The following is a 24,346-nucleotide window of genomic DNA, read 5'->3' on the forward strand; positions in this document are numbered from 1 at the left end:
AAGAATTGTTTTTAATGTAACGATTGAATGCAGTTTGAGTGTTTGACATGTTTCCCTGCACTTTGTACAACAGTTAAAATGGGGTCCAAAGTCCAATGGCTGCAGGAGCGGATGGATAAATGTGAACCCAGGAAAATGTGCCCAGTTCGAATGTAAACAGAGGAACCGAGGCCACGCTGGTGATGACCAAATCGGGTCACTTTCTGGTTTAGAAACTAATGGTTTTGGTGACTTACTTGTTTTTGGAAGAGCTTGCAATTTAACTGAACATGTGGAAAGAGTTCCATAACATCAAAGGACATCTTGTCATGGCGAGGGGTAAATAAATTGGAACTAAAGAGGGGGAAGAGAGTGGATTGTTACAAGTTTAGGCTGAGTGGGTTTTGTTTTTGGGGGGGGGGGGGGTAGGTGTTGGTGGGAGATGGTGACCAAGTTGACAGCCTTGCAGCAGGAGCTGGTCAACGCATTGGTTGGCTCTGGGCTCACCAAAGAGACCCTGGTCGAAGCTCTTCAGGAACTGGAGCCTTATCCAACTGGCCAGAGCGAGGAGGCTCAGGGCTCAGCGCTCAGCATCCTCCCCAGCGATGCCTCCAAACCCGAATCCCTGCCGGCCTTACTGAACGGCCACAGCCACCCCGACAAACTCTCCGGGGATGAGAGCTCAGAGGACGGCGATGATGACTACGACACTCCGGCCATCCTGAAGGAACCGCTCAATCTCAGCCCGGAGGAAGCCGCTCAGCAGAAGGCGATCGTGGAACAGTTTCTCCAGTAAGAAACCCTCCCACTTGTTTCCCCACCTTGATGTTCTGTGAGAACTTGTTGCTGCAGGTACTGTTCCCTGATCTTGTGCAGCCCATTCTGTGCAAGTGTGATGGGAAACCGCTTGGCTGAATTAGGCGTGCCACAACTAGTTACTAATTATCCAAGTGATTGTTATTTCTTTGTGCTTTTTGCAAAATATAAACTACAATAGCATAGCCGTCCCTTTTTGCTTATATTTGATCATTAACTACTGATTATACAGGACGTCCGGAAGTATTACAGATATGGAATGCCTGTTCAGATTAAAGTTATATCCTCGTTTGTTATTAATTAATTTGTGGGTAATGGTGTTGGCAATTGTCTATACCCTTCGTGCAAGGTGATTGTAACAAATTCACGCCACTCAGCGACCCTGTGTCAAAGTCTGGGTAAAAAGGAATTAATGTTTACCCTTTTTATAATCCTTCAGATTGAGTTCCATTTATAATTAAATCTTGTTTAAAAATGAAATGATGAAACTTCACGGGGGGGCGGGGGGGAAGGATGTAAAAGGAATGTCTGTTACAGATCCTGGGTAGTCACATTAAAACATTGCACAAAGCGGGTTAATACAAAAAAAATCATCGATTTCTCACTCCCCCTTTTTGCGTTTAAAAAGGCCTGCTTATAACTGGAGTTATTGCAGTGCGTTTGTGCATGACTTGTGTGTACTAATGAATTCTGTTGGTTTAGCAAACTACAAGAAGAGTTTTAAAACAAGTATCGAATATTTGAGCAGTCCTAAGTAATTATCTTGTTGTCATCACATCTGCAAACTTTCAGAATAGCAAAGTTCTCCAGTAGGTTAAAGCAAGTTTGATTTTCTTTTTAAAAGTTGGTTATGACTAGCTAGCAGTATAGTTTTATTTAGTGCAGTATACTTTGGCATTGATGATTGTGATTTGAATCCATTGATTGTACGATGGGGTTGTTGTTGTGAATTGGATACATTTCATTAGCGAGGGTGGAAACTGGCAGTTCACTGGGCGGGTCAAAGTGTTGTTTTGGCTTGTTCTGGGGATGGACACGAAATAGTCAAACCAGCTCCCACTGAAAGCGAACCACACTCCGGTTAGATGCCTAATCGGGATCGCGATTGACAGGCAGCAGAACGGCAGGACAGAGCCCTTTAGTAAATCTGACAGCACCCAGACAAAGTACAAATGGAGTTTGTAAAAGCAGGGAAAGGCGCGCTGAAACTCGGGCTGTTGTTTGTTTCAAGATTTGGACTTTGCTCCGGCTGCAAGTTTTATCAGTAGCTCAACATCAACAGTTCAATAAAAAAGTAGTTCAGGATTAGCACGTATGAGGGAAACCGTACGAGATGTTGTACAAAATGGTTGATTTTAGGAACAATATTTTCACAGTATTTTCCAGGCTGTTTGAGTTGAGTTGAAAATATTTGCAGGTCTGTGTTATAGAAACGGTCTAATCAGTCTGTTTCAGACATATTATTACTCACTTCAGGAGCCGGTGGGACTTGAACCCAGGCCTCCTGGTTCAGAATTTGGGATCTGTCACCATTTCAGAAGAGGCCTTTCTCTGTCTGGTTTCAGATAGACCCCGATGCGTTTTATACTGCAGTTTGAACAATTGCTGAACTGAATTTATCTCATTTCAAAACCACCTGTGGCCTAAAGACAGGTGCATTTGCTCATCCAAAAACAGAACGAGAGAACTACAGAATGGCCACAGCACGGGAAGAGGCAACTCGGCTCACTGTTTTGGTGCTAGCCCTCTGCCAATGCAGATAACATGGTCCCACTCCCTTGCCTTGCAAATTAATCCTCTTCAGATAGTGATCCAGTTTTAATTGAAAATTACAAATGGATTGGCTTCCATGTTTTTTCTTCCTACGCATCGCTTCTTTTACCTCTGCCATTTTGCCTGCTCGGTCCTTTTTATCAATAGGACCAGCTTCTCTCTATCTGCCCAGATTTCTTCCTGATTTTGAACACCTCGATCAAATCACTTCTCCAAGGGGAACAGCTCCAACTTCTTCAATCTGTCTTCATAACTAAAGTCCCTAATCTGGATGGCATGTTGGCTCAGTAGATGACAGTGCTATCTCCTAGCATCAGGAACCTGGGTTCAATTCTACCCTTGGGTGACTGTGTGGAGTTTGCATGTTCTCCCCCTGACTGTGTGGGTTTCCTTTGCGTGTTCCAGTTTATGGAGATAGGTGAATTGGCCATAGTGTCCAGGGATGGTTAGCCATGGGAAATGTAGGGATTTGGGTGACAGACTCTGAGAGGGTCTGCTTCCACACTATATAGGGATTCTATGTTCCGTGGAATTGTTTCCCTAAACCCTGCTGAAATAGTTTCACATTTTAAGTAATTCCCTGAACTGGACAGTGTTCTCCAGGTGAAGCTGAACCAGGTGTATCAGATCTTTCATGCTTTTGTTCCCTATGCTCCCTCTTATAAAGCCTGAGATTCTGTAAACATTATTAACCCGTTCAATCACCTTCAACGATTAATGCACATTTACATCTAGGTCCTTCTTGGAATTGTTGATGTAGATGTGACCATTTTTCTGCATTCTTCTCAACACAATAAATCCCTTCACTCTATTGTATGTTAACTGCCTTGAGCTGAAAATGTGTTGCTGGAAAAGCGCAGCAGGTCGGGCAGCATCCAAGGAGCAGGAGAATCGACGTTACGGGCATGAGCCCTTCTTCGGGAATTATGGGCGGCACGGTGGCACAGTGGTTAGCATTGCTGCCTCACAGCGCCAGAGACCCGGGTTCAAACTGTGTGGAGTTTGCACGTTCTCCCCGTGTCTGCGTGGGTTTCCTCCGGGTGCTCCGGTTTCCTCCCACAGTCCAAAGATGTGCAGGCCAGGTGAATTGGCCATGCTAAATTGCCCATAGTGTTAGGTAAGGGGTAAATGTAGATGTAGGGGTATGGGTGGGTTACGCTTCGGCGGGGCGGTGTGGACTTGTTGGGCCGAAGGGCCTGTTTCCACACTGTAAGTAATCTAATCTAATCTAATTTTCAGCTCTGATCTCCAGCATCTGCAGTCCTCACTTTCTCCTAGAAGATGTTAACTGCCATGTCTGACTATTCCATCAGCCCATCCATGTCCTTTTTATTTTTAAAATTTTACATTATCCTCCTTGCAGTTCACAATATTTCTAAGTTTTGTGTCATCTGCAGATTTTAAAAGTAGACCATGCACACCAAAGTCTAGGCCATTAGTATACAACAAGAAGCGGGAACCTCAGTAGCTTCAGTTGAATAAATGTGTACTAACCACTTAGAGTCAGAGAGATGTACAACACGGAAACACCCTTCGGTCCAACTCGTTCAGGAGTCATTTCTTTACATCCTCCTTGCTTGCACCTGATGATTGCAGTCACAAAATCTTCTGATAAATTTGAAGAACGCCCATTAGAACTGCACCAAATAACATTTCTTGTTTACCGCACAAAAAGAAGCCTCAACATTTGGACATCTTTCTTCACAACTTTATCCCTTTTCATTTATTCCAGTGAATATTTGCTTTAGCGTTTCTCTTGCCACAGGTGGAATATCCAGCAATACTGCAAACCAGTTTCTGATACATACTCACCTCCTTGTTTCTATATTTAATGGCCATGTACTTATTGCAACCTGGAATCTCATATGCCATTTTTGTTCTGTTTCCTTTTGTCTGCACTTCCACCTGCCACAATGTGTATTTTTCCATTGTTATCATCTCATATGGTCTGAAGGAATACCTGAGACTTGACGGAATGAGAGGATGGTGGATGATGGATGTACTAATGAAGAGTTAATTGAATTTGAATTGCTTGTATAAATATAAGAAGTAATCTGTAGGGTGTGAGTTTTATGCAGTGTCGTTATCAGAAATAAAGCTCTCAGTAGAATTGTGGATTTGGACTCTGTTTCAAAGTACAGTTATCTTCTAGTGTATAATGTGCCATTCCCTGTGGCCAGATCAGGGCACCACACCTTAGGATGGATATACCTGCCTTAGCTTTTCGGGCTGATTCCAGGGAGCAGAATGCTACTCCTACTTCAAAGGTTGAAGAGATTGTAAACACTTGGGTTGGATTCCCTGAAATTAAAAAAGGTTAAGAGTTGAATTGGTCGCAGATTTCAAGATATTAAACGGAACTGTTGGATAAATAGCAAGGAACTATTTCTGCTTTAGAGGCGTATCTTTCATGAGTGAAATTAGGAAACTCTTGTTGCTTCAAAGGAGCTTGGAGCTCAGAAATGTCTTCTGCAAATAACAACTGATAGCCCAATTGTGAATTATAAATCTAAGTGGTAGATTTTTGTTAACCAAAAGCATTAAGGGTTTAGGGTAACGGCCCGGAATGAATTCACAGATCAGACATACTCACACTACATGATAGGGCAGGCTCAAAGGTCTGAAGGCCTGTCCCTGTTCTTGTGATGTTCATCTTCTTTTGAAAATGAATCATTTCACTGCATCTGCCAATTCTCTAACCTGTTTAAGTCTTCCTGTGATTTGTTTTGTTTTGCTTTGTTCCTTATTTTGCCATGCCCTTTAATTTAGTGTTGACAGCAAATGTCAATACCACGATGGGCACATTTCCCTCTTCCTTGTTCAAATGGATCTTTTAGGGTTGCTGTAGAATAATAATTGATTGATTGTGAAATAAGATGCATGCCTCAAATTAAACTAGGCTAATTTTCTGTCAGTAGAAATAGTTAATAAATAAAGGAATGACCTACTTGATTGATTCATTTGCTCCCACGTCATTGGCAATAAAATTGCCATTCACTTATCATCCTTAAGGTGGTGGCGAGCTGTGGCCTATTGTAGCTGTTTTTGATCAGATTGAGTGAATTATAAGCCCATATCAGAGAAATGTTGGCGTTCAATCTCATTGGCTGTTGGTCTGCAGCTATACATGGACCAGACAAGTTAACAATGGCACATTGACTTCCCTGAAGGACACATCATGAAACTCAACATCATCTCCAATGTGCACTGTAGCCTTTGGCTGTCTGAGGAGCATAGTTTAATGACAAAGACCTTGAATCCGGGTACCAAGTCATGGTCCACAGGGTAACAGTGTTACTTACCATTCTCTAATATATCAGCAATTTGAACAAGGTGCTGGGGAGTGGTGCTCCATCTAGTGAGTTTGGGAAGGGATTAACTCAGTTATCCGGCTGACATATCAGCCAGTTCACAGTGGGGAAAGACCATTCATCTGCACTGTCTGTGGAAAGGGTGGTCATCCAATTTATTGCGGCACCAGGGAACTCTCAAGTCACCGCAGTGATTGGGTTTTTAAGTTGCATCCTGGATTGATCCATGTTCATTTGAGGCTGTTTCTGCTTACATTAATAACTTCCAGTCCCACTGTAGAGGTTAATATGCTGGAGAAAAGTTGAATAAATCAGTTATGTATTCAAAACAAATGAACAAACGAGCAGTCGACATCTCAAATCCAAAGAGAAAAATCACGAGCAATACTTTTGACTTTGCAAAATCCTGAAAATTTGCTGTCAGTATCAGTGCCCTCTCTCAGACCAAAGTCCTCAGCATCAAGGCACTTGTTATGGTCAATCAGCTTCATTGGCTGGGCCACCTCTTCTGTCCACCTGATGTAGGACTCCTAAATCCAACTCTCTCCACTCTAAGCTCCACCATGGCCAAAGATGTGCTGGTTAGGTGGTTTGGTAAAAACAATGACTGCAGATGCTGGAAACCAGATTCTGGATTAGTGGTGCTGGAAGAGCACAGCAGTTCAGGCAACATCCAAGGAGCAGCGAAATCAACGTTTCGGTTTGGCCATGCGACATGCAGGGTTACAGGGATTGGGCAGGAAGTGGGTCTGGGTGGGATACTTTTCGGAGGGTTGGTGTGGACTTGATGGACCGAATGGCCTGCTGTAGGGACTATATGATTCTATGGCAAGCAGTCATTGGGAGGGTATTGAAAGTGCTTCAAAAATGCCCTCTAAGCCTTCCTGAAAAAACTGCATTATCCCTACCAACTCAAAGAGATCTTTATTTGCCTAGTGAACATACCAACCACCTTGGGCATCTCTGGCAGGTCACTAGTGGAGGCCAAACTTAAACGGTGGAAGGAGCATGTGGAACAACAGAGTGATCCCACTCTCTGCCTTTCTGCCCACCTTGGTAGTGTGTGCAGATCCACCATGAGATCAGTTAGTCACTGCAAGACCTACAATTCTGGTGTGGAAGAGAGTCATTGTCAGTGTTGAGGGTCTGCCTAAGAATGAGAAGGGCCTTTGGAGAGAGATTGCTGCCAAGGTTTGGCAAGTGCAACATTATCCTTCAACTGTACAATACTTGGCTGATATAGATGTGGATTGATTTTTAAATACTTTTTACATTTTGGCGAAATTCAGAATTCAAATCCACGTCTCTCATGTGGAGAATTGGAGAGATTGAGAGTTGGCTTTGCAGAATATTTTTCTAGCATTTAAATGTAATACAGAGGAGGTATGTTGATTCAATTAAGTTGACAATCTGTACTTAAATTTGTACAGAGTAATCTCTGGATACATGCTAGGGTGCTCCAGTTCCACCTGATTATGACCCCTGGTTGTGTGATGACATGCATATTGAGCTTTGTAAATGTTGAAAAATAATGCATTATCCCCTTGTTTTCCAAAGGTAGTGAAAATGCATAAGAATTGGGTAATAGCAATATTATTTGTACATAGACTGTAAACTTTGAGTACAGACATCTACAAGTCCAGATATTATTTCAGTAGCTTAACAACTCTTCCAGGTTTTGTTGTGGTACAGATTTATGGAGATATGGATTTTGCCCTTGGCCATTCTCAGTCTTCAGATGTGTCATCCATGGTTTAGCTGTGTTTGACTTCTCTCTCTCCGACTGTTTATTGTCTGGGTGTGTTCTTTCATGTTTGTTGTGCACTTCTCTCTGCAGGCTTCTGGTCATTCTCAGTGGAGAGCTGTGACTTTATAAGCTGTGGGCTGACTGTATAATTGTGTGGGAACCATGATCCTATTGTGTGGCAATCCTTTTTGACCAACGTATAAGTGTGGTAGTTCAGCAGCTCAAAGAATCCCTACAGAGTGGAAGCAGGCCATTCGGCCTAATGACTCCACTGAAGATCCTCTGAAGAGTGTCCCACTTCCCTGTCCTGTTCCCCATACCCAATCCACCTAACTTGCATATCTTTGGACTGTGGGAGGAAACCAGAGCACCCAGAGGAAATCCAAGAGGGAGAATGTGCAAACACCACACAGACATTTGCCGAGGTTGGGATCGAACCCAGATTCCTGGTGTTGTGCAGTGGTTATGCTAACCACTGAACCACCCTACATGCTGAATGCTGCTTATGCATCATTTCCATCCTGTCTTATTCGTGAGAAGTTTGTCCTGTGTCTCAGAGAATATGATCGATCTCACTTCAACAGCCTGAATAATTACCATTTATGTTTAAAGGAAGGCACACATTACTTTCTCAGACAGACAGAGCAGGATTTAAATTGGTGCAATACAGCAGGCATAAATTGGCGACAAAAGTGTTTTTCAAAGTAACTGATACAAACTTCTACGATGAGAAAGCCATCACCCTAAACACACCTTTTCACAGGCTGGTAAAATCACAACTAGTAAGTTACCATCACATTTGTACAAGGCTAGAAGGTTTTAATTAGGCATTTACCACCCTTTTACTACATCTCAGATCTCAAATTCAAACATAAATTGAACATTGGTGCTCTCTTCATTACAAGAGTGTTCCCCATATTATTCTTCACTCATTCCTACACTCATCTCTCCCTTTTACTCCCCTCCATCACCCCCTTTACTCTCTCTCCTCCCCCCCTCCCCCTTTACTCTTCCCCCCACCCCCCCCCCCCCCCTTCGCCACAACACCCCTTTACTTCTCACCGTTTCTCTCTGTGCCTTCGTCCACTTTGCTGCTCCTCCCTCTTCTCAAGTCCCTTGGAGCCTCCTTGTCCTCCTCTTGTAATTTCCTTCTCACCTTCCTTCCTGTTCGTGCAGCCTCCTTTTCCTTCCCCCACGATGCTCTTCCACTCATGGGTTGTGTGTCTCTCTCCAGTTTCTTTTGAGAGAGAACCAGCCTGTTATTGGAGGACCAATTCTCTCCCTGGGCTATATTGGTTGCCCCAGTTGAATTTTTCCAGGTGTTTGGAGGTGTTTTTAAGAGGTGATTTTATCCCCTTGTATGTTAAGTGGTAGTCGTAAAGCATGGTCTAACCTGAAATGGAGTCAGACTTGGATCAACAGTGTAATGTTTGCTTTTCATTCAGAAGATTGTCCGTTGAGATTTCACTCCAGGGAGTATAGGGCATAATGTCGGCCAATACTCCAGGGTATTACAGACAGAGGTCTACAGTGAAGCAAAGGGCTTGACTGGCCTTGCAGGCAGAAAGTTTGTACTGTCCTTAAGAACGCATGGAGTTATCCCTTCATCCTGGTCAATATTTATCCCTCAACCAGTATCACATAAAGAGAGTATCTGGACACTATTGAATTCCTGCATTTCACTGTGCGTTAGTTAGGAGGTTGCCTGACATAACCACATTTGGAAAAGTAACTTGTAAATGTGCTCAGGTCATGAATCTGAAACTATGGTCTTCTTTAAGCCTTAATTATGAGGCGTAGTTAATGGGGTTACACAACTTGTCTCTTAGTTCCACACTCTTATTTCTTTCAAAATGGCGATCAATGTATAAAGGCTAAATCCAGTGTTGGCTTTACTTATTAGTTAATATATAACAGAGGCCAAACAATATATCAAAAACCTGATAGGGCTAAATACTTGAAAGCAATGAATTTACAGTCAATTGATAAGGGTTAAAATCTTCTGGAATATTTTTTCTTGGAGTTTGATAAGGGTTACTATTTCAACTTAAGGTTGCTCATCACTTGGTTCTCCTTCCAAATCTCATAAATCGGTGAAATGAAATCCTATTGTATTATGGGCCTTCAATCTTCCATTAGAACGAAAGACATAGATCATAGAACATTACAGTGCAGTACAGGCTCTTTGGCCCTCAATGTTGTGCCGAAGCATTTCCTACACTCATTGAGCCCATAGACCTTTGCAGTCTGAGCTGAGATTATTATAATAGGAACTATCTTAAACATTTCATCTGATTGCATGCTGTGACTGCGCAATTGAAATGATTCCTCAAACAAAGCCCTTGTGTTCTACCTGGTTCCCAGGTCGAAAGCTGTGGTTGGATGCTATGGACAATTGATTTTTTTTTCTCTGATGCTAATTTGTAAACATGGTCAAGAGAAAGTAAATACTATTTGAATGTAAGCATGGGGTGGCACGGTGGCTCAGTGGTTAGCTCTGCTGCCTCACAGCACCAGGGACCTGGGTTTGATTCCAACCTTGGGCGACTGTCTATGTGGAGTTTGCACATTCTCCCCGTGTCTGCGTGGGTTTGCTTCGGTTTCCTCCCGCAGTCTAAGGATGTGCAGACTAGGTGAATTGGCCACAGTAAATTGTCCCATAGTGTTAGGTGTATTAGTCAGAGGGAAATGGGTCTGGGTGGGTTACTCCTCGGAGGGTCATTGGGGACTTGTTGGGCTGAAGGGCCTGTTTCCACACTGTAGGGAATCTAATCTAATCATTTCAAAACAGTATGACACAACAGACAGAAATATCATTACCACACTTGGAAAGTGTCTTAACCTGTAGTGGCCTATAATTCCGCTACCACCTTGTCATATCTAATGGTGTACATCAAATTGTCCGCACAGAGGAGGCCATTCAGACAATTGTGTTAAAGTCAGCTCTAAGGATTGTGTGATGTTTCACTATTATCAAAGTATTATTTGGAATGTTGTCCCTCTGAATTGCTACTTCATGCTTTTGGTTACCAGGTTCTAAACATCTAAAATGTGTGAGAAAGACATTTCATTTGATCATCGTTAGAAGTAAAGATGGTATTTCAGAAGCAGCCAACCCGTGCAACTTGAGGAGAGAGCTGTTCTCTCCATGGCTGATTTAACAGGATGGAAATGCACTCACCTCTGATGTGAGGCCATCACATTATTGAATTTCAGTGAACGCCTCATATTGATGTGTAATCCTTGTCTACATCAAGTATTAAAAGCCACATTTAATTATCAATGGAACCTGACTGTCACACTCACACCCACAACAATTCAAAAGCAGGGCTCAAAGGCAATTTAGCAAGGAATAATCTTAGTAACTGCTAAATTTGTAATAACCAATTCTCAATCACTGTTTCCAACCCTCCCCCAAAAACCCTAGCCACCTTTCTAAACTGCTTTGCAGATGATGAACTTCAAGTGCAAATATAGCCATTGTTATAATGTAGAAGAGACAGAAACTAACCAATCATAAAAACAATGTGATAACAACAGGTAATTGAATTCTTGGTGGAGTTGATCGAGCGATAAGTATTGGTCAAAATCCCCGACCTTTCTTCCATGTAGTGTCATGGGATCTTTAATATCCAGCTGAGATAGAACAATGCAGTACTCCTCCAGATTTTTGTCCTGTCTTGATCAGAGAGGTACACATACTGACAAATGTGAGTCAGAGGCAAGAGTAAAGCCACTGATCTGAGGCTGACAAGTCTCAGCAGTGTGCAGTGTCATCAACGAACTCTGGGCGAGGGTGCTTCATTGCTGAGCGAACCAGGGTCAAGTATGATCTCCAGATGACTAGTGAGGTCCGCATTGACTCTGAGTCACTGGGAGTGACATGATGGTACTTGCCACTCGTCAGCCGAAGCCTTGATATTGTCCAGATCTTCTTGTATTTGAAATGGACTGCTTCTGTACCTGTGGAATTGTGAATGGTGCTGAAAATGTGCAATCAGTGAACATCCCCATTTCTGACCTTATGATGGAGAGAGGGTCATTGATAAAGCAGCTGAAGATGGTTGGGCCTTGGGCACTACCCTGAGGAACTTCTACAGAGATGTCCTGGAGCTGAGATGATTGACTTCCAACAATCGCAACTATCCTCATATGTGCCAGATATAACTCTAACCACCGGAGAGTTTACCCCCGATACCCATTAATTCCTGTCTTGAAGGACTCCTTGATGTCAAGGGCTGTCACTCTCTCCTCCCCTCTGGAATTCCGCTCTTTTGTTCATCCTTGAACCAAGGCTGTAATGAGGTCAGGAGCTGAGTGGCCCTGATGGAACCCAAACTGGGTGCCACTGAGCAGGTTATTGCTGAGCAGGTGCTGCTTGATAGCACTGTTGAAGAACCTACTTCACTGATGATCGAGAGTAGACTGATTGCCTGGGTTGGATCTGTTCTACTTTTTATCTACAGGACGTACCTGGGCAATTTTCCACATTGTCGGGTAGATGCCAGTGTTGTAACTGTACTGGAACAGCTTGACTAGGGGAGTGGCATACTCTGGAGCACAAGTCTTCAGTACTATTGCCGGAATGTTATCGGGGCCCATAGCAATTGCCATATTTCGTGCCTCCAACCATTTTCTTGATAATATGTGAAGTGAATTGAATTGGTCAAAGACTGGTATCTGTATCACTGGGGATAATTGGAGGAGGTTAAGATGCATCATCCACTTGGCACATCTGGCTGAAGATTGCTGTGAATGCTTCAGCCTTGTCTTTTGCACGGTTCCCCCATTGTTGAGGATAGAGACATTTGTGGAGTCTTTTCCTTCAGTGAGTTATTAATCATCTACCACCATTCACAACTGGATCTGGCAGAAATGCAGAGCTTAGGCCTGATCTCTTGGTTGTGGGATCGCTTAGCTCTGTCTATCACTAGCTGCTTATGCTCTTTGCCATTCAAGTAGTCCTGTTTGGTGGCTTCACCAGGCTGACATCTCATCTTCAGATCTGCTTGGTGCTGCTCCTGGCATACCCACCCACACTCTCCATTGAACCAGGGTTGATTCGCTCACTCGGTGGTAATGGTTGAGTGGGGGATATGGTGGGCCAGGAGGTTACAGGATGTGCTGGAGTATAATTCTGCTGCTGTTGATGGCCCACAGTGCCTCATGGATGCCCAGTCTTGAGTTGCCAGATCTGTTCAAAGTCTGTCTTACTTAGCATGGTGATCGTGCCACACAGCATGATGAAGGGTATCCTCAAAGTGAAGGAGGGACTTCATCTCCTCCAAGGACTGCGATGGTCTCTTTTACTGATACTGTTATGAACAGATGCATCTCCTGCTGGCAGATTGGTAAGGACGAGGTCACGTATGATGTCTCGATCTATGGCCTCTGAGCAGTTCCCTGGGGCTCTCATTAGTGGTCCAGGAACACTATCACTATGCCACCATCTCCTCTCCTCCTTGCTGTGTGGTCTCTAGCATTCCCTACTAGGGTCATTGGAAAGACTGAAAATGTGTTGCTGGAAAAGCGCAGCAGGTCAGGCAGCATCCAAGGAACAGGAGAATTGATGTTTTGGGCATCATGCCTGAAACGTTGATTCTCCTGCTCCTTTGATGCTGCCTGACCTGCTGCGCTTTTCCAGCAACACATTTTCAGCTCTGATCTCCAGCATCTGCAGTCCTCACTTTCTCCTCCATTGGAAAGACTGTTCAATATTTTTATATCTACGCGTGAGACTTGGGTGGCATCCTACAGCAGTTTTAGGAACCCAATGTAAACACTTTAACGAGATTCTCCATTGATTCCAATCCTAGACATTCATTTCAAGGACCATTTTTTAATTTGTGTCAGGGAGATATAGGTGTTAATAGGTAGGTAACCCTGACTCCAATCGTTCCTCACCGAACATTTGCATATGTACACCTGGCAGGAGGAATATGGATCTTTTCTTTCCCATTTGGAACACTTAGCAGCCTAAGTTACTATGGCTACATGTAGTTGTGTCAGGACATACTGAGCTGAAATGGCAGAGATAGCTCTGACCTTCCTGTTCTGTGGGGATTAGTACCACATTGGCAGTGCATTCACCCACCTGATCATTAGGGGAGTGAGCCGTGATTCTCAATGGAAGAATCCATTGGATTGAACTGGAAATAAATGAGTCAAAGCACTGTTTTGCCATTTAAAGGGCAATTAAATAATAAATTGTCTGACTGAATGTTTGTGCTAACAGTCGGTATTGAAAATGAACAGTGTAAAATAGAAGATGCCAATGGACCATTTACCTGGGGGAATGCACACTTACTGATTTTTTTTTTGTAGACATTTCAGTTATTTTCATGTTTTGTTTTGTTTTTATTGCTGATTTGGGCTTTGCTGAGAATGATTTTCCATAAACAGAAGTGCTACAATTTGGCCCAACATGCATTATTTAATAACTTGTGATATTAAATGGCTGCTGCCTGGTCTGGAAAAATTGACAAGTCTGTAACAAAATTTGGTAGCAACCAGGAATTGCCAGGTTAGATAATGTATTCATTTTTAAATGTCCTAGGTCATTAGGAGCTAATTTTTTTTTAACATTAAACTGTTCAAACTTTAGAAACAGGCGATCATACAACAGGAACCCAGTTGGTGATGTAAAACCAGTATAAATAATCTTTTTGTCTAGCCTATAATCAACCAAATTTGCAACATTCACCAAAATGATATTGACAAAGGGATTTGATCCATTATTTTGTTGAACTGATTTTATATGATGAAACAGATTTAGATTTAAAAATAACATTATATGGCATTTTGTGTATGAAGGGCCTCAGGTCTGAGTAACAACTTTAAATGTAACTATTTATTTCTAATTCTGTAAACTCCATCTGTGACAGGGCATGGAGATTTGAGTGGAGTATTGTGAAAATCTTCTGCAAGTGACTATTATAAATTAAAGTCACAATATTGGTATGTTTTCTGGGGAACTTTGCATTGTAAGGTGAATTTCTTTTCCACCTGGTTTTTCCTATAAATGGGAGGGACAAAGAATATTCTGTCTTGTGAGACAGTACTTAGTATTAACAGTATTGCTAGTTTCGTTCAAACAAAACAAATTGTTCATTTCTATTTGCATAATTTGTAGTGGTGAAACTAGAATAAGGGGTTGCAAGGTAAGAGTTGGGTGTGTAGTTTCCTTGTGTGGTTCCGTATGACAACCATCACCAGAAGTAGAAATGTGGAATACTACTGGGGCCAGAAATTGGAAATAACATAGATCCTGCTGGGAATACTCAGCAGGTTATGCACTACCCATGGAGAGCAAAACAGTGTTACAGTTTCAGATCTGTCATTGAGTGCTGTTGGAGCTCCAGGCAAGCAGGGAGTATTCCTTCACACTCCCGACTTGTGCCTTGTAGAAGGTGAACATTATTTGGGAAGTTGGGATGTGAGTTACTCACCACAGTAACCCGAGTCTCTGACCTCCTATTGTAGCCACAGTATTTATATGGTCAGTCCAGTTGAGTTTCTGGTCAGTGATAACCCCAGGATGTTGACAATGGGGGTTCCAGCAATGGTAATATCATTGAGTATCAAGGGATGATGGTTGGATTCTCTCTTTGGAGATGATCATCACCTGACATGTGTGGACAAATCTTATCTAACATTTGTTAGCCGAAACCTGAATATTATTCAGGTTTTTGCTACATTTTGACATATATTACTTCAGTTTCTGAGGAGTCGTGAATGATGCAGAATGTAGTGCAATCATCAGCAACATTCACACTTCTGAGCTTACACCAGGGAGGGAAGGTCATTGATGAAGCAACTGAAGATGGCTGGACCTGCAACATTGCACTGAGGATTCCCTGAGGAGATGTCCTGAGTCTGAAATCGTTGACCTCCAACAATCACAAGCATCTACAGATGGCTCGAACCCCCATAGAGTTTTCCCTGATATCTGTTGACTCCAGTTTTTCTGGCACTCCTTGATGTTATACTTGATCGATTGGTGCCTTGATGTCAAAGTTAGTCTTCTCTGAAGTTCAGTACCTTTTGCATCAAAGTTATAATGAGGTCAGCTTTGTATGCCACTGTATTGAATGCTGTTTTGAAAATTCAAATATGTTCCATCGCTGGTTTTTCTTTATCAATCTTAACAGTTCCATCCTCAAAAGTTCCTAGTGGAATTATCAAACAAATTTCTCTTCCATAAGTCTCCGTGCTTAATCATATAATGACTTTCTGCGTGTCTTTTTGTGATTCCTTCGGTAATAGATTTCAGCATTTTGCCTGCTACTGATGTTGGTTAAATGAGTCTAAATTTTCCTGTTTTCTCCCTTCCTCATTTTTTTTTAAGCATCAGTATTATGTTTGCTACACTCCAGTCCTTGAACTGTTTGAGGATCTAGATCCATCATTGCTGCCACATAATCATCAGTATCCTCCCTCTAGTGCTCCTTGGTGCCGTACTTGATCAATTGGTGCCTTGATGTCAAACCATTCTCCTCTTAACCTTGATGCAAAAAGTACTGAAGTTATAATGAGGTCAGCTTTGTGTGGCACTGTTTTTCAATGTTCTTTTGAAAATTCAAATATTGCGTACAGTTCTGGTCACCGCGTTATAGGAAGGATGTGGAAGCATTGGAAAGGGTTCAGAGGAGATTTACTAGGACGTCGCCTGGTATGAGGAGGGATGGTCTTATGAGGAAAGCTGAGGGACTTGAGGCTTTTTTCGTTGGAGAGAAGAAGGCTGAGAGGTGACTTAATTGAGACACATAAGGTAATCAGAGGGTTAGATAGGGTGGGCAGTGAGACACTTGTTTTCCTTGGATGGTGATGGTCAGCACAAGGGGGCATGGCTTGAAATTGAAGGCTGATAGATATAGGACAGATGTCAGAGGTAGTTTCTTTATTCTGAGAGTAAGTAGGGGTGTGGAACGCCCTGCCTCCAACAGTAGTAGACTCACCAACTTCAAGGGCATTTAAATGTTCATTTGATAAATTTATGGATGAAATTGGAATAGTGTAGGTTAGATGGGCTTCAGATTGGTTTCACAGGTTGGCGCAACGCAAGGGCTGAAGGGCCTGTACTGCGCTGTTATGTTCTGTGTTCTCTCCCTGAGCTCTAGCATTGAACACAGTTTAAATGTACTATTGGTCAAGTGTTGAAAGTGTAACTTCACAACCATCAAAATTTCTGCACTTAGCTTTTCTACTCCTTTTAAAGCTGAAAATGTGTTGCTGGAAAAGCGCAGCAGGTCAGGCAGCATCCAAGGAGCAGGAGAATCGACGTTTCGGCTATGAGCCCTTCTTCAGGAATGAGGAGAGTGTGCCAAGCAGGCTAAGATAAAAAGTAGGGAGGAGGGACTTGGGGGGGAGGGGCATTGGAAATGCGATAGGTAGAAGGAGGAAGAAACCTATCGCATTTCCAACGCCCCTCCTCCCTACCTTTTATCTTAGCCTGCTTGGCACACTCTCCTCCATTCCTGAAGAAGGGCTCATGGCCGAAACGTCGATTCTCCTGTTCCTTGGATGCTGCCTGACCTGCGCTTTTCCAGCAACACATTTTCAGCTCTGATCTCCAGCATCTGCAATCCTCATTTTCTCCTACTTCTTAAAGCTCTCAGTATTCTTGACCTAGCGTTGCTACTCTTAATTGTTCAGGCTTCTTGTTTTAATTCTGTAGCGACTTCATAGTTTTGTGATTGTGACTGGAGGAAATTCTGATTCTGTGTCTAATTTTGACAGCACCAGGGAGTGAACATTCATGCCCGTTCTGACTCACATTTTACTTCAAAGTTGCAAACTGCAGTTCTAATTCTTCTAAATCTAATTCTGAAAGCAAGATTCAGGTTAGTTGAGCGTTGGTAAGTGAGGCTGTGGAGCCTTGAGAGCTGGGCCAGAGCCCAGTAAGAACAACCATGGACTAATGGGGATTAGGTGAGCATAAGGAAGGCGAGGCAACAGTGAGAGCTCAGGCAGTGATTGAGATATGTGAGCCTGACTCTGCAAACCAATCCATCTACTAACCAATCAGTAAATGTAAACACACAGAAACCGATTTAAATGTAGATTCTTTTCATGCTCGTCATTGCTTGTCCACCCTTGTATCTTTTAACGAAAATAGAAGTTGTTAGAAAAACTCAGCAAGTCTGGCAGCATCTGTGGAGAGAAATCAGAGTTAACTTTTCAAGTCGAGTGACACATCCTCAGAACGCGTATCTTTTAAAATAGTTTATCAATCTATCTTCAACAACCCTCATGCTTATAGTGTTTACTTTGTTCAGATTTAAGATCCTGATTTTTAAAATATCATTTCAAACTCAATATAATATTATGGTCGCTTTTCTGTAGAAGCCTCCAAGCTCGATCCTAGATCCAAATTACTTTGTTCTTTCATGTTAACTGTCTTGTCTGCATCGATCTGATCTGTGCCCAGTGTGTTTGATTAGGAAGGTATTCCGGAACCCAGAGGGAGGTTACCAGGTTTGCCCATGTGCTTGCCTGAGGGAGGGATGGTCATCGTCACCCACCACATGGCTGATAAAATGCCAGTGGCAGAGAGACAAGAGATATTGACGCTGCCCCCACCATCCCATCTGCTTTGACACTCTGTATCTCCACCTCCCAGCATTCTCCCTTGGGTTCTCGAAGGCTTTCAAATCAATCACTGCATCTGGTCTATATCCTGTTCTCCAATTATTCAAGAAGTAGAACACTGAGGGAATTTTAAAAGGAAATGGAAATTGTTCTTGTGGGCTGTTGAAAAATCAGCAGTGACTGAAACCTCTTTTGTTAAAGAAAGCAATCAGTGATTGTGACAGGCCCTTTACATCATGAACCCTCCAAACCTGCCAGAAAAACACAGTTGATAAACACTTACTGTCTTCCATATATTGGATGGTGCAAAGGGAATTGAACTCTGTACTGTGATAGCTCTTCAGAATGAGCATGTTGAAGTGCTTTTTTCCAGTCATTGAATTGGACTTAAAGCTTTTCACCATACACTTCAAATCTCTGCAATGTGGGCTGCGCCTATTGGTGCTAAACCAGTGCTGAGTAAACATTGCATGTTCTCATTACGTAGTAAATAGAAAAGTAGGGTAGAATTTGCACTGCCAATACTGGAAAGAAATGTGAAATCTTTTTTTCAGAACAAGAAAGGAAGCATTGTTAGCTTTGGTTCTGGAAAAAGAGAGATCAAATGGATCAAGGGTCAATAGGGGAATATTTAGGGGACAGTGACCATACCTTGAATAGTTTCAGGTTAATAATGGAACAGAGTTAAAAATCACGCAACACCAGGTTATAGTCCAACAGGTTTATTTGGAAGCACTAGCTTTCAGAGCGCTGCTCCTTCATCAGGTGATTGTGGAGAATAAGATTATAAGGTCTTACAATCTTATTCTCCACAATCACCTGATGGAGTGAGGCTCCGAAAGCTAGTGCTTCCAAATAAACCTGTTGGACTATAACCTGGTGTTGCGTGATTTTTAACTTTGTACACTCCAGTCCCACACTGGCGTCTCCAAATCATAATAGGCGAGGGATCTTGTTCTTGGGGTGAGAATGGGTCTGGCCCAAATAGTTTGGAATCACAAATTAGCAAGTAACAGGCTGACTTTAAAGAGGAATTAGCTCATGTACATTTGAAGTACACCCGCACAATGGGGAAAAGTAAGACATACAAAGGCAGAGCACCTGGATCGATGGAGATCGGGAGGAACATGAAGCAGATATTGGGTGCTTATGACTGATGTCAGGTTAATAATTCAATTGAGAACTTCTAAGGTCAAGTCTTAAATAAACTATGGAAGAAAGTGAATATGAGAAGAGACCAGCATTTAACATAAAAGGAACCCCAAAAACCTTCAATAGGAGTAAATTGAAAAAGAAGGGATCAGCCGGGTTAGGACCAAACAGAAGATGATTCCATCCCAGCAGAGGGTATGGGTAAAATATTGAATGAGTTCTTTGCCTGGCTTATCAAGAAAGGAGATGCTCCCAAAGTCATACTGAAAGCAGAGATAGGCTGATAACTGACAAAGAAGAGGCAGTAAAAATGCTAATCTCACTTAAAATTGAAGGCAGGATGGAATCTATGTGAAGGTGTTGAGGGAAATTGGGAAGGCACTGACCATAATCTCCCAATCTTCTCTGCATACGGCTTTGGTTCCAGAGAACTGGAGAAGCGCAAATATTGCTGTTTCCAAACTGTGTTAGGATAAGCAGTGCGACTACTGACTGATCAGTTTAACTGAGAAAGCTTTTCGAAACAACAGTCCAGAATAAAGTTCAGTCATGTGGGCAACCATGGAGAGCCCAAAGTGAAACATGTTTAAAAGCATTTTTTTGATTGAGGGTAAGACAGTTGACCTGGTTACATGGATTTTTGATTAGGCACTACAACAGAATCTGGTTTCCAGCATCTGCAGTCATTGTTTTTACTACAACAGACTTGTCAGCCAAATTGTAACCCATGGAATAAATGCACAGTGGCTGGGTGATCATAGACCCCCTACAGTGTGGAAATAGGCCCTTCGGCTCAACATGTCTACACCAACCCTCCAAATAGTATCCCAGCCAAACCATTTCCCATTACTTTACATTTACCCCTGACTAATCTGCCTAACCTACACATCCCTGAATGCTATGGGCAATTCAGCATAGCTAATGCACCTAACCTGCACATCTTTGGATTGTGGGAGGAAACTGGAGCACCCAGAGGAGACCAACACAGACACAGGGAGAATGTGCAAACTCCGCACAATCACCTGAGGCTGAAATCGATCCCAGGCCTCTGGCGCTGTGAGGCAGCAGTACTAACCACTGAGCCACCGTGCCACCCCATAACAGAGTTGGCTGAATGACAGAGAACAAAGAGGAGCTGATTCAGACCGGAGGAAGGTATTGAGGGGTTGAAACTTTAGGACGATTGCTTTTCCTGTGTGTACAATTTCAAAATTTTATGATGATACAAAACTTGGAAATCTTGTGAACTGCAAGGAAGATAGTGATGATGGACTTAGAGCGGACATATTTGGGCTGGTGGAACTGAGAGGGGGAGGGACGTGACAGATGCAATTTAGTGAAGAGAAGTTTGAAGTGATACATATTGGTAGGAAGAATGAGGAAAAGCAGTACAAAGTAAACAATACATTCCTAAAAAGGCACTCAGAAACAGTGGCCTGAGGATAAATGTGCACAAATTGTTGAAAGTGATCTGGCATTTGGAAGTGGTTAATAATGAAATTCCTTTCTGGTAAACCTGTATAAAACACTGTTTCCGCCTCAACTGGAATATTGTATCCAGTTCTCGGTGGCGTACTTTTGGAAGGATGTGAAGGAGAATCAAAAATGATACAGGAAAGTGTTTCCAGGACTGAAAGACTAGATTGATGTGGAAACATAATTGGAGACGTTATGGTTGTTTTCCCAAAAGGTGAGAAAGTAAGGAGGAGATTTGACAGAAGTGTTCAAGTCTGAACACGATTGATCGGGACAAATTATCCCTGTTGGCAGAGGGATTGGAAACTGAAGGATGATGCGACGTGCCTCAATGACTACTGCCCAGCGGCTCTGACCTCCATAATTATGAAGTGCTTTGGGAGGTTAGTCATGGCTCACATCAACTCCAGCTGATCAAATTGTTTTGATCCTTTGCAACAGATCCACAAAGGCTGTTGTCTCCCTGACCCTACACTTATCACCGAAACAGATGGAAAACAAAAGGATACTGATGTTAGATTCCTACTTATTGACTACAGTTCTACCTTCAACACTATAATTCTAAACAAACACATCTCTCAGCTCCAAGACCTTGGTCTCGGCTCCCCCCTCTGTTACTGAATACTTGACTTCCTGACCCATAGACCACAATCAGTAAGAAGAGGCAACAACACCTTCTCCATTATAATCGGTGTCCCATAAGGCTGCATACTCAGCCCCCTACTGTTCTCCTCATAGACTCTTGACTGTGGCTGAATTCCACTCCCGACTCCATTTACAAGCTTGCTGGTGACACCACTATTGCAGGTTGGATCTCAAACGGTGACGAGACAGAGTACAGGAAAGAGATTGTGTGCTTAGCGACGTGGCATAAAGACAACAATCTCTCCAACAACGTTAACAAAACCAAGGAGCTGGTCATTGACTTCATGAAGCCCCTGTCTGCATCAGTGGAGCTGAGGTGGTGATGGTGGAGAACATAAAGTTCCTGGGAGTGATGATCACCATCAATCTGTCCTGGGTCCACCCACATTGTTGTGCTTTCTTGGTGATTGCAATGTCTTTACTTCCTCAGATCCTGCCTAGAAAGACTAATTTTTATAGATGCACCATAGAAAGCATCCTATCTGGATGCATCACAGTGTGGTTTGGTAACTGTTGTTCTTAAGACCGCAAGAAACCACAGAGAGTTGTGAACACAGCACAGTCCATCACCCATACCAGCCTCCTATCTATTGACTCCATCCATACTTCCCACTGTAGAAAAGGGGCTCCATGGGAGGCCAGTTAGGATTTGGACAGGAGCTTGGAATGCTGGTAGACCATTTCCTCACCACACATCTGGGTCTGTCGTAGACTCAATAATAGGCCCAGACTGCTATGATTAGTTAAAAGCCCCCATTATCATTGTATCATCTAATTACTGGAGCAGTAGAAGGCAAACTACATGGATCTGCATCTTTTTATTTTTGGCTTCCAATTCATGGGTGTGCTGAGCATCAATTAACTTGTTATTAATAAAGCTGGAGGCAAATTCAACTTAGACAGACAGGAAGAAAAGACACAAATTTCCTTTAATTGGAAATAAAGAATGAGATACATACTGTGGAGCTGCAGAGTCCTTTTATAGGTTGTCTTTTGAGCAATCTGATTTTGTTTGCTAATGGTTAAAGGTTTATCTGTTTTGTTAAACCCAGTGAGAATGTTAATGGCAAGCTGTTTATTCCACCTCAGTCAGGAACACAGTGCTGTTTGCTAAGATCATCTGGACCGCACCCAAAAGAACTAAAGGGCAGATATGTGTCTATTAACACAGTTCAGCTTGCTGTTTGAGTGACAAGAGTATTTGCTCAAACAGCAGAACAGGGATAGCTTTGGAAACTGTGCAAAATCAGCTCTCTCTGAGATATGGAGGTGTTATTAGCCAAGGTTCCCTTTTCTGATCATTTATCCAATGGTTGCTGGTGGAAAGTGCATGTTTGGAGGCATGGATCAGGAAGGGATGGTGTTGGTCTGTGAGAGCTCTTTTGATTGAACAGCTAGTTGGCAAAAATTGAAGTCATATTAAAAAAGAAATGCAAATGTTAAACTTTATATTCACCCCAATCAACCAAACAGGGTAAAGAAAACGTTCCCGCTTGAGCATGTGAAAATATCCAATCAGCTTTTCTGAAGTAAGAGGATATGAAGGAGGAAGAATTTTTTTCTAATCCTTTTTAAAACAGATGAGGGAATATTCTTAAGATCAATTTGTGCATCCCTCTGTTTTGGCAAATCTGTTTAGATAGTTCCAGCCTGGCAGTCTCCATTTTGTAGGATTGCATTAGAAATAATGTTCATTACAAATTTTCCATGATTGAGAATCTAGTCAAGCAGCCCCATATATTCTCCCTCTGGGCCTTTTGTAATATCTCCATGCTGTGGTAGACAATGTGTATTGTATAGTCAATTAAATAAAATTGCCATTAGGGAGAAGGGAATGCAGCTGTACTTTCTGTGGTTGCATGTGTTTAAATTGAAGTATTTGTTTGGTATAAAGTTACCTGACTACTTAATCTCTAGCAATTTTTGTTTTCAGAACCGATTCTAGCATCTGCAGTAGTTTGCTCCTACTTACTTTTTATATATCTGGGACAAAATCCCATCTTCTGTCACTGGGCAGCCAGATAGACCCTCTCAGGGGGGTCACCAAATATTCCCCGAAGTGCAGCTCCTAAGGTGATGAGAGATGAATGGAGCTACATGAGGCAACTAGTTAAAACACTTCATCTCTGGGAAGTACATTCGGATAATCCGCAGGGGAGGATGGTAAAGGGCCTTCTCCAATGCCACTGTCAACAGCTGCAAGTGGATCAAATTCCAATTAATTAGTGTCAGCTATGAGACAAAAGAGGAAAAGCTATTTTTTAAAAACTTTGAAAATCACAACTTCTTACACGCCATTAACCCTGGTGTCCTGTTTGTGGGAGTTTGCTGCTCCCTTTTTGGTTAAGCAGTAACGTGATGTGCATTCAACTGAATGTTGCAGTGTCTGTGTGTTGACGTTCAGGTTTAAAGTATATTCTCACTGTAGGGATGGGCAATAAATGCTGGCATAAACAGTGTCAACCATGTGCCTGTGCATGATTAAAAAACACTTGAACATAAGAACATTAGAAATAGGACCAAGCAGTTCCTTGAAGCTGACTCACCATTGATTTCAATGCTGCCTCATCACCTCATCTCATCACTCCTTCAGAATCCACCGTTTTCTACCCAACGTCTTCATCCCAGGATTCAATCTACTGAGTCGTCTTCATTGCACCCCCTCTGAGGCAAGTATCTCTTTATATTGCTCAGGACACCAGTACCCCTAGTGTGACCTTTCTAAGATAATAAGCCTTCTTTACTTTTGCACTTGTTCCCATCCTCCCAATACACCCCCACCCCCACTAACATCCCAGAAGCAGCGATAAAATTGGGAAATGGAAACGAGAAAGGAACTCCAGGAAAATTATATTCA

General features: G+C 42.5%; 1 protein-coding gene across 2 annotated transcripts in view; it reads left to right on the forward strand.

Moving 5' to 3' along the window:
- Positions 1 to 421: 421 nt before the first annotated feature.
- The window catches only part of LOC140487880 (hepatocyte nuclear factor 1-alpha-like), a 198,396-nt gene continuing 174,471 nt past the window's right edge, over positions 422 to 24,346 (forward strand). For both annotated transcript variants that reach the window (XM_072587260.1, XM_072587261.1), the window contains exon 1: positions 422 to 771. In XM_072587260.1, the coding sequence (XP_072443361.1) occupies positions 422 to 771 (350 nt within the window). The remainder of the gene's footprint in view (positions 772 to 24,346) is intronic.

This window comes from Chiloscyllium punctatum, chromosome 17 (genome assembly GCF_047496795.1).
Source record: "Chiloscyllium punctatum isolate Juve2018m chromosome 17, sChiPun1.3, whole genome shotgun sequence".
NCBI lineage: Eukaryota > Metazoa > Chordata > Chondrichthyes > Orectolobiformes > Hemiscylliidae > Chiloscyllium > Chiloscyllium punctatum.